Source organism: Artemia franciscana, chromosome 21 (assembly GCF_032884065.1).
Source record: "Artemia franciscana chromosome 21, ASM3288406v1, whole genome shotgun sequence".
In the NCBI taxonomy this organism is placed as follows: Eukaryota; Metazoa; Arthropoda; class Branchiopoda; order Anostraca; family Artemiidae; genus Artemia; species Artemia franciscana.
The window spans coordinates 16387561-16404470 of NC_088883.1; the positions used below are offsets into that span (position 1 = coordinate 16387561).

A 16910-nucleotide genomic window follows, 5' to 3' on the forward strand; every position below is an offset into this window, starting at 1 on the left:
AAATAAGTAGTATAGCCATATGCACTCCTGAACTAACACCTTAGGCTCTAAAGAAACTAGACCCGATGACCTAATTACATGAGCATAGTACAAGAGATACATCATTAGCAGGATTCAGCCGGCATCTTATTTACATACACCTGTCTGGGCATGCTTAAAAAGATAAAGTAAACGTTTCATTTCAATTCAAATTGCACTAATAGAATTTATGATATAGTATTGAACTTTACTTGATAGCATCTATAACATAGGCATAGTGTAACCGCTTGTATTGTCATATTCATGGTAATGAAAACTTATATCAACAATTCTCTTAGAGGGAACCTATGGTCATCCATGCCCAGCCTCCAAGGAGCCCAATGCCCCTACCACAAATTTTTGACCTCTCTACTTTTTTAAGCTTAGAATTATTTTCTTTTTGAACTTTGAATTTTGTTTGTTTTTTTACTTAGAAATTTTTTCAACTATAGGTTCATACCAAAGTCTAAAATAGATGTATCGGACTGTTTTTAGAGTTACAGACATATGATATGATAATTTACCAAGATTAAGTTAGACAGAGACACTATTACCAGCTCACTAGTGGTATACTAGAGTCTGGAATAGTTAAATTAGGTTTTTACCAAAGTCTGAGAGAGATGGGTCGATTATTTTTAGAGTTATAGATATATGAAGCAGGAATTTATCAAAAATCAGTCAGACACAGATACTACTAACTGTTATAAAGTGACATGCTAGTCTGAAATAGGTGAATTAGGTTCTTACCAAAGTCTGAGAGAGATAAATCGGATTCTTTTTAGAGTAAGAGACCTATGAAGTGGGAATTTCTCAATATCCAGTCAGACACAGACACTATTATCAGCTCACAAGTGGTATACTAGAGTCGGAAATAGGTGAATTAGGTTCTTACCAAAGTCTGAGAGGGATAAATTGGATTCTTTTTAGAGTTTCAGACATATGAAATGAGAATTCATTAATATTCAGTCTGACATGGACACTACTTCCAGCTCACTAGCGGTATACTAGAGACTGAAGTAAGTTTTTACCAGAGTCTGAGAGAGATGAATCGGATTCCTTTTAGAGCTAAATACATATGAACTGGGTATTTATGAAGATTCAGTCAGACAAAGACAATACTACCAGCTCACAAGTGGTATGCTAAAGTCTGAAATAGGTGAATTAGGTTCTTACCAAAATCTGAGAGAGCTGAATCAGATTCTTTTTGCAATTAGAGACATATTGTTTCTAGTTTGGTTTTTAGTTTGGTTTCTACCAAAGTCTAGGAGAAGTGAATCATATTCTTCTTAGTATTTGAAACATATGAGGTGAGATTTCATCAAGATTCAGTTAGACAAAGCCACTACCACGAACTCACAAGTGGGATTTATAAGGATTCAGTCAGACACAGACAATACTGTCAACTCACAAGCGGTATACAAGAGTCTGAAATAGGTGAATTAGGTTTTTACCAAATTTGAAAGGGATGAATTGAATATCACCCACAATTGGTATACTAGAGTCCTAAATAGGTGAATTAGATTTTTACCAAAGTCTGAGAGAGATGAATCGGATTCATTTAGAGTTAGAAATATATTAAGTGAGAATTTATCAATATTCAGTCAGACACAGACACTACTACTAGACCACGAGTAGTATACTAGAGTCAGGAATAGGTGAAATGGGTTTTTACCAAAGTTTGAGAGAGGTAAATTGGATTTTTTTAGAGTTAGAGGTATATGAAGCGGGAATTTATCAAGATTCAGTCAGACACAGACACAACTACCAGCTCACAATAGGTATAGTGGTGTCTAAAATGGGTGAATTAGGTTTTTACCAAAGGCTGATTGAGATGAATCGGATTCTTTCTAGAGTTATAGACATATGAATTGAGAATTTTTCAAGATTAAGTCTGACACAGACAATAATACTAGCCCACAAGGGGTTTAGTAGAGTCTGAAATAGGTTAATTATAATTTTCCGGAAGTGTGACTAAGATGAATCGGATTCATTTTAGAGTTAGAGACATATGAAGTGGTAATTTATCAAGACTTAGTCAGACAAAGACACTACTACCAGCTCAAAAGTGGTATACTTAAGCCTGAAATAGGTGAATTAGAGATTTACCAAAGTCTGAAAGGGATGGATCGGATTCTTTTTAGAGTTGGAGTCATATGAAGTGGGTTTTTACCAAGATTCAGTCAGACACAGACACTATTACCGGCTCACAAGTGGTATACTAGAGTCTGAAATAAGTGAATTAGGTTTTTACCAAAGTCTGAGAGAGATGAATCGGATTCCTTTATAAGTTAGTGATATATGAAGTGGGAATTTATCAAGATTCAGCCAAACTTAGACACTACTACCAGCTCACAAGTGGTGTACTAGAGTCTGAAATAGGTGAATTAGGTTTTTATCAAAGTCTGAGAGAAACAAATCGGATTCTTTTTAGAGTTAGAGACATACGAAGTGGGAATTTATCAATATTCAGTTAGACACAGACACTACTACCAGCTTTATCTAATAATTCCCAGGGCCTTATTCAGGCCCTTTTCCGAGGGGGGAGCTTAAAAGAGGCTTCAAAAATATAAAATTGATGTTTATTCCCTCTTTCCTTCCGGGAATATTTCTGGTGTACATTGTTATTACGATGATAAAGAGTTACATTAAACCCCGAATTTCGCTAAATTTATCCTGAATAGGAGGGGGAATACCCTTTTTTCACCTCCACGTTTCCCTCTTGCTTATAGAAACCTCGAAAACACTCATTTGATCTGAAATTGAGATTTCTAGTCCGTTTTCAAAACCCGAAAGTTGCTGGAAACCGACCAGCTACTGTGGGGGGGGGGGCGTTGCAGGTTGAATGTGAAACCAGAATTATTTTATTGAAAACAAAAATTTAATTTATCTAAAAACATCTCTTTTTATAAATGGTCTGCACAGCTGTTCAGCCATGACTGCGTCGAGTGTCACAAATAAAATTTCTCTATAACTAATACTACTAACAAATCGTTGAAGCGAGAAGCCGCTTGAAGGAAAAACAGCTATACATGCCCCCCCACCTCTGTTCAAATCTCACTCCCTACACCGTCCCGCAAACTACCAATTTTCTGTAAATCCTTTCTTATGACCTTTTCCAATCCAGTTGGGGATGACCTGGTTTCCGTTCGTTCCTAGATGAGTGGCTAAAATATACGTAGCTCACGCAAAAAGTCGACTAAGAATTGATTTCGTAGTTGGTTTCATTAACGCAAATCATTTTGGATTTTATTTTTGTTCTTTTTCTTAACCCTGTGAGATAAGAACAATAGATCAAGGTGAACATCAACTTGAACTAGGCAATAATCTCCTTTTCATAAGAACAGAACTTTTTTGTTTAATACTAACCATTTACTTATTTCAAAATAGGTCACATTCAAGGCCAAGATTCAAATGACCCATGTGAACCATATTTGGCTGATAATTGTTTTACAGATGTTAGTGCAAATCTAGTATGTCAAATGAGCAAGACCAAAGACAGTAGTTGTGCACGACGGAATGTAACAGACCTTTGTGTGTAAGTCCTTTATTTGTATCAAAATATTATCATTTAGCTTCTAAGTCCAAAACTCTTTGTCTTTATTTATTTTCTTGGTTGTGTTACGAGAGCAACACTTTGGTTTTGTCTTTTTTTTTCCTAGCCCCCGATTCCAGCTTAATCCTAGAAAGTGGTAAGGGTCTAACCTCTGCGGTTTCTACGGAAAGTGTGGAACTTAGGCCAGATTGATGAATATGACTTTGCATTTTGGATAGCTTCGTAGAACTCTTGCCTGGGGCTAAAAAACCCATTTCTGTTCGTGATTTCAGCTGAGTTTATCGTTCGGTTTTGGCACTCAGGATTGCGGTAGAGAGATAGTATCAGATTTGCCTCTTAAAGTTCAGGAGTTCTCTCATTGCTAAAGAAATTAGAGTTTATCCTTTGCTCCTTTCTAAGTGATGACGTTAGAAACTTGGCCTACAGCAAAAAAGTCAACTTATGAACTAAGACAGATAGTTTTATTTCGACGGCAATCGATAGCTCTTGATGAGCTGATCAAAGTATATGTCATCCATTTTTTGTGAAAATTTCCTCATGAGAGATATATCAGTTTGAAAGTTTAAAGGGGTTGACAACTTCAGTAGTAAGGTACACACGTAAAACCAAAAATAGGCCGATACCAATTGTGAGACATATAGGGGAATTTTAAGCAACAGTCGGCTGTTAGCTCATAATCATCTTCGACAATGAGGGGCTCGCCTCTTTTGCTAGTTGGTGTACCTATATTTGTTTCCGGTATATTTGATGGTAAGACCAATACGGTTCCAGTGATAAGTCATATAGGGGACTTGTAAGTAATAATCGGCTGTGAGGCTACAATCATATTCAGCGATGAGGGATTTACAATTTTTGCTAGTTTCAATGAGGGGTTTGCAACTTTTGCGAGTTGGTGCACCTAGTATTTATTTTAAGATCCTTACAGATTACCAACTTGAGCGTTTAATCGAAGTGACGAAACAAAACCAAAGTGTTGCTCTCGCAACACTTTACTCAGTGAAGCCGAACAAAGGTTGCCGCAACACCTCACGTTGCCTATGCAAGGTAGATCTAATTGATTTTATTCTTTCAATATCCGGATAGTCAAGAGGCTTGGGCTATATAATAATGTTTTTCTTCAAATTGTTGGGGGAGTGTAACTGCCCCCCCCCCTAAATGATGTTCCTGCTCAAGCTATTAATGGAATTGAGTAATGAAGTTACAATTTATTCTGAAGGAAAAGCTGAATACATTAAACATCTACCCGACGACAAATTAATTTTCTAGCTCACTTATCTGGTGAATATTTTTTCCAAATTAAATAAAATCAATTTGTATTTGCAAGATTCAAACAGATCAGACATTTTGGAGTTCGCACTCCATGTAACATTCAGGGGCAAGATTCAAATGACCCTTGTGAATCATATTTGGCTTCTAATTGTTTAACAGATCTTAGTGCAAATTTAGTATGTCAAATGAGAAAAACCAACGATAAAAGCTGTGGAGGACAAAATGAAACCTACCTTTGCATTCAAGTCCTTTATTTGTATCATAACATAGCAATTTAGCTTCTATGTCCAAAATGCTTCGTCTATATTTATTTTATTTAGTGCTTTCAGAAATAGTCAGCATTTTGTCTGTCCATAGTAGACAAGTTCTGCCTAATTAATAATCGTAGCAGCTATTCTTTGCTATGACACGAGGTTTTGCTACCCTATGCAGGGACGGCTTGTATAGGGGGTTGAGGACACCCAGGACCAAATATTTTCAGCCAGTTAGCAAAAAAATTTCAGTTGGTAGAAAAGTGGCATTAAGCCCCATATTTTACTGGCTCATATTTATTTTTGTCAGTCAATGGTTTGGTGTAATTTCTAGACTAGAGCCAGATTCTTATGAACTCGTGGGATTTCAACGTATTGGTTATGATTTCTAGGGGGTTGTTCTGGATTTTTAGGTATTTAGTCTCTTGATTTCTGAAGATGGTCTTGATTTCTATGGTTTGGTCTGGATTTTAATGCATAGGTCTCTTTATTTCAATGGTTTGGTATGGACTTTTGCTGTTTGGCCTGGATTTCTATATTATGATCTCTTGATTTCTTCGGATTGATCATAATTTTAGAGGTTAAACTTGATTTCTATACTTTAGTCTTGACTTTATGACCTGGAGTGGATTTCTATTCACTGACCACTATTTCTAAGAATTGTTCTGGATTCCTACATATTGGACTCTCGATTTCTTCGGATTGGTCTTGATGTCTGTGGTTTAAACTGGAATTCAATGGGTTGACTGGTCTTTATTACTAGAAGTTGTCCTCGATTTCTTCGGTTCGGTCTTGATTTTTATGAATTTGCTTATATTACTAGGGTCTAGTCATGATTGATAGATTCGGATATTGATTTTTAGATGTTGCCCTTGATTTCTTCGAAATAGTCTTGATTTTAGAGGTTGACTTTGATGTCTAGAATTTGTTCTTGGTGTTTACGGTTTGGTCTGGATTTCTATGCCCTGGTTATGGTTTGTATGGGGTTCCTCTAGATTTCTACATATTGACCTCTTGATTTCTTTGGACGTGTCTTGGGTTTTGGAGATTGGCCTTGTTTTTTTCAATTGTGGTTTTGAGTTTTATGAATTTGTTTGGATTCTTAAGGTCTGTTTATGATTTGTATATATTGGTCTTGATTTTTAGATGTTTTCCTTGATTTCTTTGGATTGGTCTTGACTTTTAGAGGTTGCTCATAATTTCTTGAGTTTGGTCATGGTGTTTACGGTTTGGTATGAATTTTTCTATGCACTGATCATGATTTCTAAGGGTTATTCGGGATCTTTGCATGTTAATCTTTTTAGTCCTACTGGTTAGTCTTGATTTCTAAGGTTTGATTTAGATTTCTCCGGTTCGGTCTCGATTTCTACATATTAATCTCTTGATTTTGTGAGTTCAGCTGGAGCTCTATGAGTTGATCATAATTTCTATGGGGAATTCCTACATATTGGCCACTTGATTTTTTTCGTTTTGGCATTGCTTTGATTTATTCAGCCTGGTCTTGATTTTTATGAATTTGTTGGGGTTTTAAGGGTTTGGTCATGATTTGTATGTATCGATCTTGTTTTTTAGATATTGCTCATGATTTCATTGGATTGGTCTGGATTTTCGAGTTTGACCTTGATTTTTTAGATTGATCTTAGTTTTGACGGTTTGATTTGGATTTCTATGCACTAACTATGGTTTCTACAGTTTGGTCTTTATTTCTGTGGTTGGATCTTGATTTCTATGTACAGGTCTTGAAATCGAAGGGTTGTTCTGGATTTGTACATGCTGATCTTTTTAGTTTTGCGAATTTGTCTGGATTTCTAGGCATTGGATATGATTTCTATGAGGTTGCTCTAGATTTATGCATTTTGACCTCTTGATTTCTTCGAATCGGTCTTGATTTTAGAGGTTGTCCTTGATTTCTACAGTTTGGTTCGGAGATTTATGAATTCATCGGGGTTTCTATGTATTGGTCATGATTTTATATGTTGACCATGATTTTTACATTTTCTCTAAATTTCTTTGGTTTGGTCTGGATTTCTAAGGTTTAGTCTGAATTTCTAAATATTGATATTTTAATTTTTACGGGCTGGTCATAATTTTTAGTGGTTAATCTTCATATCTAGAATTTAATCTTGATTTTTATGGTTTAGTGTGAATTTCTCTGCACTGGTCAGGATTTCTAAGGATTGTTCTGGATTTTTACACATTAATCTCTTGATTTCTTTGTATTCGTGTGCTGTCTATGCTTTGGTCTGGATTTATAGGGTCGGCCCTAATTTTTATGAAATCGTCTGAATTTTTATGGTTCTGGATTGGTTATGGTTTCTGTGAATTCCCCAGGATTTCTATGCATTGGTTTTGATTTCTATGGGATTTTTCTGGATTTCTATGAATCGATCTTTTGGATTGGTCTTACTGTCCATGGTTTGGCATTGATTTCTTTAACTGACCCTGATTCTTATGAATTCATGTGGATTTTGATTTATTGGTTATGAATTCTATATATTGTCTTGATGTTAGAGGTTGTCTTCGATTTCTACAGTTTGGTCGTGATTTCTTTGAGTTTGTTTGGATTTCTGTAGCTTTGTTTTTGATATATATGGTTTGGCCTGGGTTTTTACATGTTGTGGGATTAAATCGGAGGCTTATATAAGATAATGTTTTAATTATATGTTCTTCTTAATAATAAATGGGATTTCTTACACAATCACTGGAAATAAGGAGAAGGGTATGTGAAATGCCAAGGAACATCGTATTCTAACAATGAAATGGAAAGCTCACGCTGTCCCAATAAATACAATAGTCATTTTTAGTTTATAAGCTTATTTTGTGGTAAAAAGCATGAAAATGCCTTAGGTGGGATAATTTGTGCCAATGGGTACCATCAGGCTGGTACATTGTACCATGCTGATGTCAATTGCCAGGAGTCTTCAGAAGAAACGTTATTGGTTTTTTATTAAGTTTAAATGATCCATTCTAGTGTAAACGAATATTTTTGGAGGAATTTCCCAAAAATGTTATGTGTGTGAAAATGGCTGCCAGACAATACAAGCAAACAGCTACTCAGACACAAAGGCACAGACAGAGAGACAGACAAAGACACATACAAACACACATAGAGTCAGACACACAAACACACAAATACAGACATAGAAACAAGCAGATAGTCGCTTTACACACAGGCACAGAGAGAGAGACAATCAAACACCCGCTTAGACACATAGGCATAGAGAGAGAGAGAGAGAGAGAGAGAGAGAGAGAAAGAGTGAGAGAGAGAGAGAGAGAAGCAAACAGCCACTCAGTCACAGAGGCATATAGAGAAAGAGAGAAACAAAACACCTACAAACACACAGAGTCAGTTATGCAAACACACAAATTCAGATACATAAACACACAAAGACGGATATAGGGAAAGACAACATCCGCTCAAACACATAGGCACAGAGAACGAGACAAGCAAGCAGCCGTTCAGACACATATGCACAGAGAGAAAGAAACATACCAAAGTAATGTATAGAATATTTTTATTGAAATAATGAAATGTAGAACATCATCGTAAAGTAAAAATGGATGTTTTGAAATCCATTCCATAAAATATTTCATTATGTTTTCTCGTGACATGGTACTTACTGTGTTTTGGGGTCATACAGGAGTCTTAGCATGGTTTGAGCTATAATCAGATCATACATTTCATCATTGGTATTACTGGGTTCATTGATTATATCTGTGAGTATACAATCAATAGTAGTAATAGTGTTCACATGCCTTTTTCTATCCATTAGTCTCTATACGCCATTGTTATATTATCTACCAATCCCCTTTTTATTCTGCTTTCGATTTCAGTGTCTGTTACACCATTTTTTTTCCATAGTTTTCAGTTTTGGCACATAGACAAGATTTGCATTCTGACATCAGTGTAGTAGTTTGCTTTTCTTTGTCCCTTTGCTTTCATTTGGATACTAATACCAATAAATATAAAAAAACTAGTTTTTTTAACTGAAAGTAAGGAGCGACATTAAAACTTAAAACGAACAGAAATTACTCTGTATATGAAATGGGTTGTCCCCTCCGTAATCCCTCGCTTTTTACGCTAAAGCTTTTAATTGTTTTAAAAAGTAGAATTGTGGTAAAGAGTCAAACTTTAGCGTAAAGAGCGAGGGATTGCGGAGAGGACAACCCATTTCATATACGGAGTAATTTTTGTTCGCTTTAAGTTTTAATGTCGCTCCTTACTTTCAATTAAAAAACTAGTTTGTTTTGTTTAATTTCTGAACGTTTTTGAATTAATGCATGTTTGATTTTGGCTCTCCGCACATAAATTATTAAAATGAAATTTGCATATTAACTCTTTTTTTGGCTAAATGGCTTTCTCTTAGTTTTGATCAGACGATTTTGAGAAATAAGGGGTGCGGAAGGAGGCCTAGTTGCCCTCCAATTTTTCGGCTACTTAAAAAGGCAACTAGATATTTTAATTTTTAACGAACGTTTTTATTAGTAAAATATATACGTAAATTAAGAATTAAATTACGTAACAAACTTTTATATTCTTATATTTTTATTATGTATATGAGGGGGTTTGTACCCTCGTTAACACCTCGCTCTTTACACTAAATCGTAAGTTTTGTCCCAATTCTTTAAGAATGACCCCTAATTCAGAAAGGCCGTAGAATAAATATTTGAAATTACTAAAAATACTTTAGCATAAAGAGTGAGGTATTTATCTCCTCCTAAATATCTCGCTCTTTATGCTAAAGTATTTTTAGAACCCTTCATATGCGTAATAATCTCTGTTCGTTTTAAGTTTCGATGCTGCTCCTTACTTTCAATTGAAAAAACTTCTTCATGTTTATTTTTTCTTTTTTTTATAGTAATGCTAGAAAATCCTGCGCCCTTTTATTTCCCCCATGACATACTCCTTCCCTGACATATCTCTTCCCCCATGACATACTCCTCCAAGGAAAGATCCTCCCGCATAGCCCCCTCCCCTCAACCCCACTCCACCCCAAAACCAAAAAAATCCCCCTGAAAACGTCTGTACACATCCCAATAACCATTACTGTATGTAAACACTGGTCAAAGTTTGTAACTTGCAGCCCCTCCCTCAGGGACTGTGGGGGAGTAAGTCATTCCTGACTTACTTTCTCTGATAAGCCGAATGCGATGGTGCGATTTTCGTTAAGATTCTATGACTTTTAGGGGGTGTTTCGCCCTATTTTCTCAGGCTCGTAACTTTTGATGGCAAAGACTAAATTTTATGAACCTTATATATTTAAAATCAGCATGAAAATACGATTTTTCTGATATATCTTTTAACATCAAAATTCCGGTTTTTAGAGTTTCGTTTACTATTGAGCTGGGTCGCTCCTTGCTTCAGTTCGTTACCACGAACTGTTTCAAAGGACGGTAATTTGATCTATCAGCAGGTAACAGGTTATCAGAACCATTCGCAGGAAGGTGACCCTCATCTTCAACTATTAGTTTCATGTTTACATTATCTTTGGACACTAACTTCAATGGAAACGCTACTTTTGCATATCCATCATCATAAAAGTTGAAGTTTTTGGGTAGTCCAAAGAAATATAATCTTTCCTTGTCATGACAATGCACGCATACATTTCCATCAGTGTTATCGCTAGTACTTAATTCATAGTTCTAATATTTGTCTATGTCAGCATTCAGCGAAACGACAACTTTATCATGCGCAATAATTTCTTAGGATATTTCATCTTAACTGTTTTGAATATGATGCAAGTGTTTATCATTCAAATGTACAAAAAATACGGATTAAAACATATAATAAACTAGGTAGTGTCGATGACCAGCCATAGAGTGCAACATAAGCAGCCGCATAAAAAAGCCATATAAATTGATTCATTGGGGAACATAACTTGGCTGGTTTACTATACCCAAGTGCATGCCATAATACCATTTCGTTCAATCCAAATAAAAGAAAAATATTCATATAATTCAATCGTCAAAACACGTATTTCAGTTTTTTTCATTAATCATGTTCAGAGAGGTATTTGAAAATGAAATGCCGGCTAGATTATGCTAATGAGGTTTCTCTTTTAGTATTGTCATATAAGTAGGTCAATGTTTAGTTTAGAATAGTAACCTTACTTAAGCTAATTGTGTGCTAATACGGTTATGCTAATGCACTTAGCATGGGCTGTATTAGGGCTATACTTCTGTTGTTTACAAATGACGTTTTTTGTTTTTCGAATGAATGAAGTGAGCTGATCTGTTTATGAGTTATTCTTAATCTAGGGGGATTGAGGATGCCTTGCGATGTACTTCTGACGTGATAGACACTGATTGCAAATTTGGCGAAGGACGCGAAAAGTTTGACGCTTGGCTTCAGGGACTTCGTGCTGTCTACTATAGCTTGTGTGGTATAGACAAATCTATCTTAACAAGTAAGAACCTTTTTCAGTAAATATGTCTTCCTTTAGTATTTCTGTTTAACTTTTTGTCCGTTAGAGGCTAAAATTAAAAAAAAACAGCTTTTTTGCAAAAAGTATCAACACAAGATATGAAGGTTTACTGAAAACTAGATATATATTTAAATAAGTGTTTCTCTTCTCATCTGTCTTTTGTTTATTACATCCGAAAAAATCTAAACAGTTGTAAAGTGTTTTAAAAAGAAATCACTGTTTCCCAAAATAAACATTTTGTGACAGTCAATTCTACGACTTGAAATCTCATGTGGTCGGGCATGTTAGATTTCCTTGTTGACTTTTTATGGATTAAATAAAAAAAATAAAAAAATTCTACTGAAAGTAAGCAGATACATTAAAACTTAAAATGAAAAGAAATTATTACGCATGTGAGGGAGATCACCCCCTCGTCAATACCTCGCTCCTAAAGCTAAAGTTCGTCTTTTGTCCCAATTCTTTATGAATGATTCCTTAATCACAAAGGCCATTTAATTAGAATAAATAGATCTTTAAAAGTATTAGAAACAACTTCAGTGTAAGGACGAGGTATTGACGAGGGGAAGACCCCTCATATACGTAATAATTACTGTTCATTTTGATTTAATGTTTCCCCTTACTTTCAGTTGTAAAAAAAACTTGTTTTATTATTTAATCGCTTAAGTGTTGATCGCTTTTTAATAATGCTAGGAAATCTGGCTCCCCCACCATGGAAAATTCCCTTCCCCATGAAAAATTCCTCCGTGGAAAGATCCTCCCACGTAACCCCAACAACCCCCCCCCCACAGTAAAAATCCACCTAAAAATGTCTGTGTACTTCCCAATAGCTAATACTGTATGTAAACAATGGGCAAAATTCATAACTTGCAGCCCTTCCCTTGGGGACAGTTGGGGGTTAAGTCATCCTCAAAGACATGGTTATTAATTTTTCGACTCAAAATTTTGATCAGGTAACTTTGGGGGGAAATGATTAAAGAGGGGGCCTAGCTGACATGCGATATTTTGGTCACTTAAAAAGTGCACTAGAACTTTTGATTACCAATCAAATGAGCCCTCTGTCGATCTTTTATGATCACAGGTTTGACATGATCATCCATAGGAAAAAACAAACAATCAAAAAACAAATAAACGCACACCTTTGATTTTTCTTCTGGCAAAAAATGCAAAATTTCACATTTTTGTAAATATGAGCTTGAAGCATGTACAGTATGATTCAGTCTGTTATGCTGAATCTTATAGAGGGATTTTCATTAAGATCATATAATATTTGAAGGTATTTCCCTCATTTTTTAAAAATTGGGCAAATTTCCTCAGGTTCATGAATTTTTATGGGTATCGTTAAATTTGATGAATTTTAAATACCTTGAATAAAGATGAAAATTCGAACCTTTTGACGTATCTACTGTATTATCATCAAAACTCTGTTTCTTAGAGTTTCGGCTACTATTGAGCTATATCGCACCTTGCTTACAGTTCACTACCACGAACTATTTGATCCGGAATTAATGAATACAGGGATGTCAATTAGGAGTGGGGGGAGGGTATTCCTCACCTTATCCCCTAAATTTGAAGATACCTTTTTTGGGTATTTTCATTAAAAACATCTTTACTGAAAACATTGAAAAAAAGCCTTCTCCAGACTGCAAATGTATTTTACCACCTCCTCCTCATTTCCTTGAAATGACGTGTGTGAAGCGTCTCTACACACACGCTTTGGTGAAAATATAGTATAATATGCGAGTTATGTTTTCAATTTATTTGATTTTGGATTTCTATAACTAATCTTAGCCTCAGATTTCTACCAATCTTTCAATACCTTTCAATACCAACTTATGTTGAAATTGAATATTGGTCCAGAAATAGGTGGCCTGCATAATGTATTTTGTTTTGCTTATCCTACTACTACTAACAACTCACCGCAGCACCAAGCCGCCTGATGCCAACATAGCTATGCATGTTCCGCCTCCATCCCAATCTCTTAATACCCTCCCTCTTTATACCATCCCAGGAAGTTCCCGTTTCCTTTAAATATTACTGTACGATATCCTCTCACCCCAAAGGACGACAATCCGCTTTCCGTTTAGCCCTAGACGGTTTGCCAAAACGGACAATCTTCGGCAATCTTTCATCTTTCATCCACAGAATGTGCCCTAGCCACCTCAACCTTCTTCTCATTATAGCCCAAGAAAGCGGGATTAAAAAACAGTTTTCGTTGAGTCTGCTGTTTGAAATACGGCCAGTCAGGCGGATATCCAGAGCAATCCATAGGCAATTTTTCCGGAAAACATTCTAGTAAATCTTCATCCGCTTTTTGGAGCACCCATGCTTCAGAGCCATATTTGACCACTGTCGTCATTGTACCTTCCAATATTAAGATCCTTGTTTGCAGACTTATCTTGCTATTTTTTCAAACTTTTTTTAACTGTGAAAAAACGCCCAGAGCCTTGGCTATTCTACTTTTAACATCTTCACTGCTCCCACCTTCCTTACAAATAATACTACCAAGATAAGTGAAGCTGCCGACTTGATCAATCTTTTCGTCACCCAACGTATCCTTTTCATCTTCACTTATTCCTAGCCTTAATGACTTAATCTTCTTAATATTAATTTTCAAACATGCTCTAGTACCCAAAACTCACAAAACCTCTAAGAGTTCATTCATTTTACTCACACTTTCATCTAGGATGCTTAAATCATCAGCAAAATCTAAGTGCTCCTTAAGACGAAGTCCATCAAAATGATCCATATAAAGGGGGATACATCAAGACCCTGCTTAAATCCTGATAAAATGCAAAACCAGCTGCTACCCTCATCTCCTACCTTAGCCGCAGCAGTATTATTCCCGTACCTAGCGCTAATCCCTGTAGTGTATTTGTCTGGTATACTTTATAAGAATAAGACCTTTGCTAAAGCTTTTCTATCAACAGAATCGAACTCTAGCTCATAATCTATAAAACTGAGGACTAAAGGTGCTTGAAAACTAGGGCACTTCTCAATTATTAAATTAAGAGTGAACATATGATGGACACATCCTCTACCTTTTCTAAAACAGCACTTTTCTTCTCGTAAAACCTTGTCTACGGCATATCTCATTCTAAAAAGTATCACATTACAAAGTAAATTGCTACTTGCTGAGACGAGACTAATGCCAGGATAACTACAACACTCATTTTTATCACCTTTCTCATACAGTGGCTTAGTTAAGGTTTTCCTAAAATCGTTAAGCACTTCCCTTTTTCAAAATCATGTTCATAATCTTAAATCATTGTCCACAATATCAACACCTGGAGCCTGATTCTTTTTTAATCCTTTTAGTACTGTCGCTAATTATTCCTCACAAAGCAAATCTTCCTTCACATCCAAGGTATTTTCTTGCAACTGTATCTCGGTTTAGCACATTCTCAAAATATTCCACCTATCTCTCTTTAAGTCTTTCCTTATCAATAAGTATGGCCCAAATCCAATCTTCAACTGAGGCACCTCCGGATTGACTACTACCGCTTAATTTATTGACCAGTCAGTGCAATATTTTACCAAAATGCCATCTACCTGCATCTTCCACAGCCTCGGCAATTTTATCCGTGGCCTCCACTTCACACCCCCTTAGGCGTGAAATACCTTAAATTATTTATGGAAAAAACGTATGTGATGAATTCCTTTACATTATGTGGTGGCAAACTTACATGTGATAGAATTGTTTGTTAAAAATTACTAAAGTGATATGACAGAACATACCCATAGAATGGGTATTAAAAAAAAACTTAGCAAGAAAAATTGTTTATCTCATTCTAATAAACTAATTGCTTCTATAAATTGAGAACATTTATAATTTTTTTTTTTAATTGAAAGATTTTAAGAACAAAATAAATTTTCTGAAAACAATTAAAGAGTTTCTACTGTCTTAAAAAACCATTAAACATAGAACAGTTAAATTTTTTCGAATATAAACACACATAGTGGAGGAAAAATAAGGTTTGACCTCGGGGAAATTGCAACATATTTTTTTTTACACCAATATGTTCAGAAAATCAGCTTAATCACACATAAAATCCCCGAATCCCCCTCGCACAACTACCTGAAACCCCCATTGAAGAGAGAAAATAAGAGGGGATCGGGATTTCTATTTGGACGTATTTTCGGATTTAAGTGGTCGTTTTTTATTAAATCAAGCACGATGAATCCGGATCCGACGTCAGAAATCAAGTTTTCCGTACTCCAGTATAAATTTTCACCTTCAAGGGACGGGGGGGGGGATAAAGTATGAAGATCATTATTTGTCGGATTTTTCTGGCTAAAGGATCATTTTATATAAAAAAAAGTACCGTATTGCCTAATATGAGGCCAAAAAGCGTTTTTTTACTATTTACCTAATTTTCACCTCTAAGGGGCCTGTAATATGAGGGGTTGCTAAGAATAACATCTTAAAAAGCCAATTCTTTAATCAGGATCAAAATTTCAGATCAGCCAGCTATGAAAGAGGAACGTTTTGAACTCATGTAGATTAATCACAAGAACATTTTGATATTAAAGCACAACCTAAAGCTAATTATTCTTCCTGCTCGTCGTCGTTATCGTGCTCAACCCGTCTTGCTAAGGCGTTAGAGCATAACGCCCCTTTAAACTCCCCGCAGGCAAAGCTACAGGGCAAACCTTTCCATTATTAAAGGGACCTTTCCATATTAAAGCACAACCTAAAGCTAATTATTCTTCCTGCTCGTCGTCGTTATCGTGCTCAACCCGTCTTGCTAAGGCGTTAGAGCATAACGCCCCTTTAAACTCCCCGCAGGCAAAGCTACAGGGCAAACCTTTCCAACAGCAGCTGCATCTGAGGGATTCGTACCCGCTGGTGCACTGGCACCGCACTATCTTCACCAGGCTCTCGGGTGCCGGTGAAGCATCTGTCATTATAGGAAGATACACATTCCGTGACGAAAAGAGGTGCCAACCCCACTCTTCAGGCTTGACTATCACTATCTCACTATCACTATCTTCAGCAGGCTTTGTGGCATCCAAAGTCGTCGGAAGCCGCTCTGCCTGAACGGAAACATTTGCACTTGCAACCAGTATTGTAAATGCTCGCACCCGGACATCCTTCAGGGTCTTCTCATTGCTTTTCCCTTTGTAGATGTTGAGCAAAGCTTTCTCTCCAGCTTCGGACCGTCGATCCCCTCAATTTTCATTAGTGCATTGTTAGAAAGGCTTTGGTGGCTGTCCTCATCACCTCAAACGAACTAAAGAGCAATGGTCGAAAACTACAGAGCTTGAACGACAGAACCTCATTCAAGACAGAGCCACTGGTGCTAGTCACTGCGGCTAGATGTTGGAAGATTAGAGCTGGGTCGACCATTACCCTTTTGCTATCTATCACCACGGATGACTTCTCAGCCATAATTA

At 36.2% G+C, this 16910-nt stretch overlaps 1 protein-coding gene across 1 annotated transcript in view; it reads left to right on the forward strand.

Annotated features, from left to right (window-relative positions):
- Positions 1 to 16910, forward strand: part of LOC136040697 (uncharacterized) — a 29291-nt gene that overhangs the window by 6261 nt on the left and 6120 nt on the right. Inside the window, exons 3-4 of the mRNA XM_065724997.1 lie at positions 3406 to 3553; positions 11350 to 11498. Of these exons, the coding sequence (XP_065581069.1) occupies positions 3406 to 3553; positions 11350 to 11498 (297 nt within the window). The remainder of the gene's footprint in view (positions 1 to 3405; positions 3554 to 11349; positions 11499 to 16910) is intronic.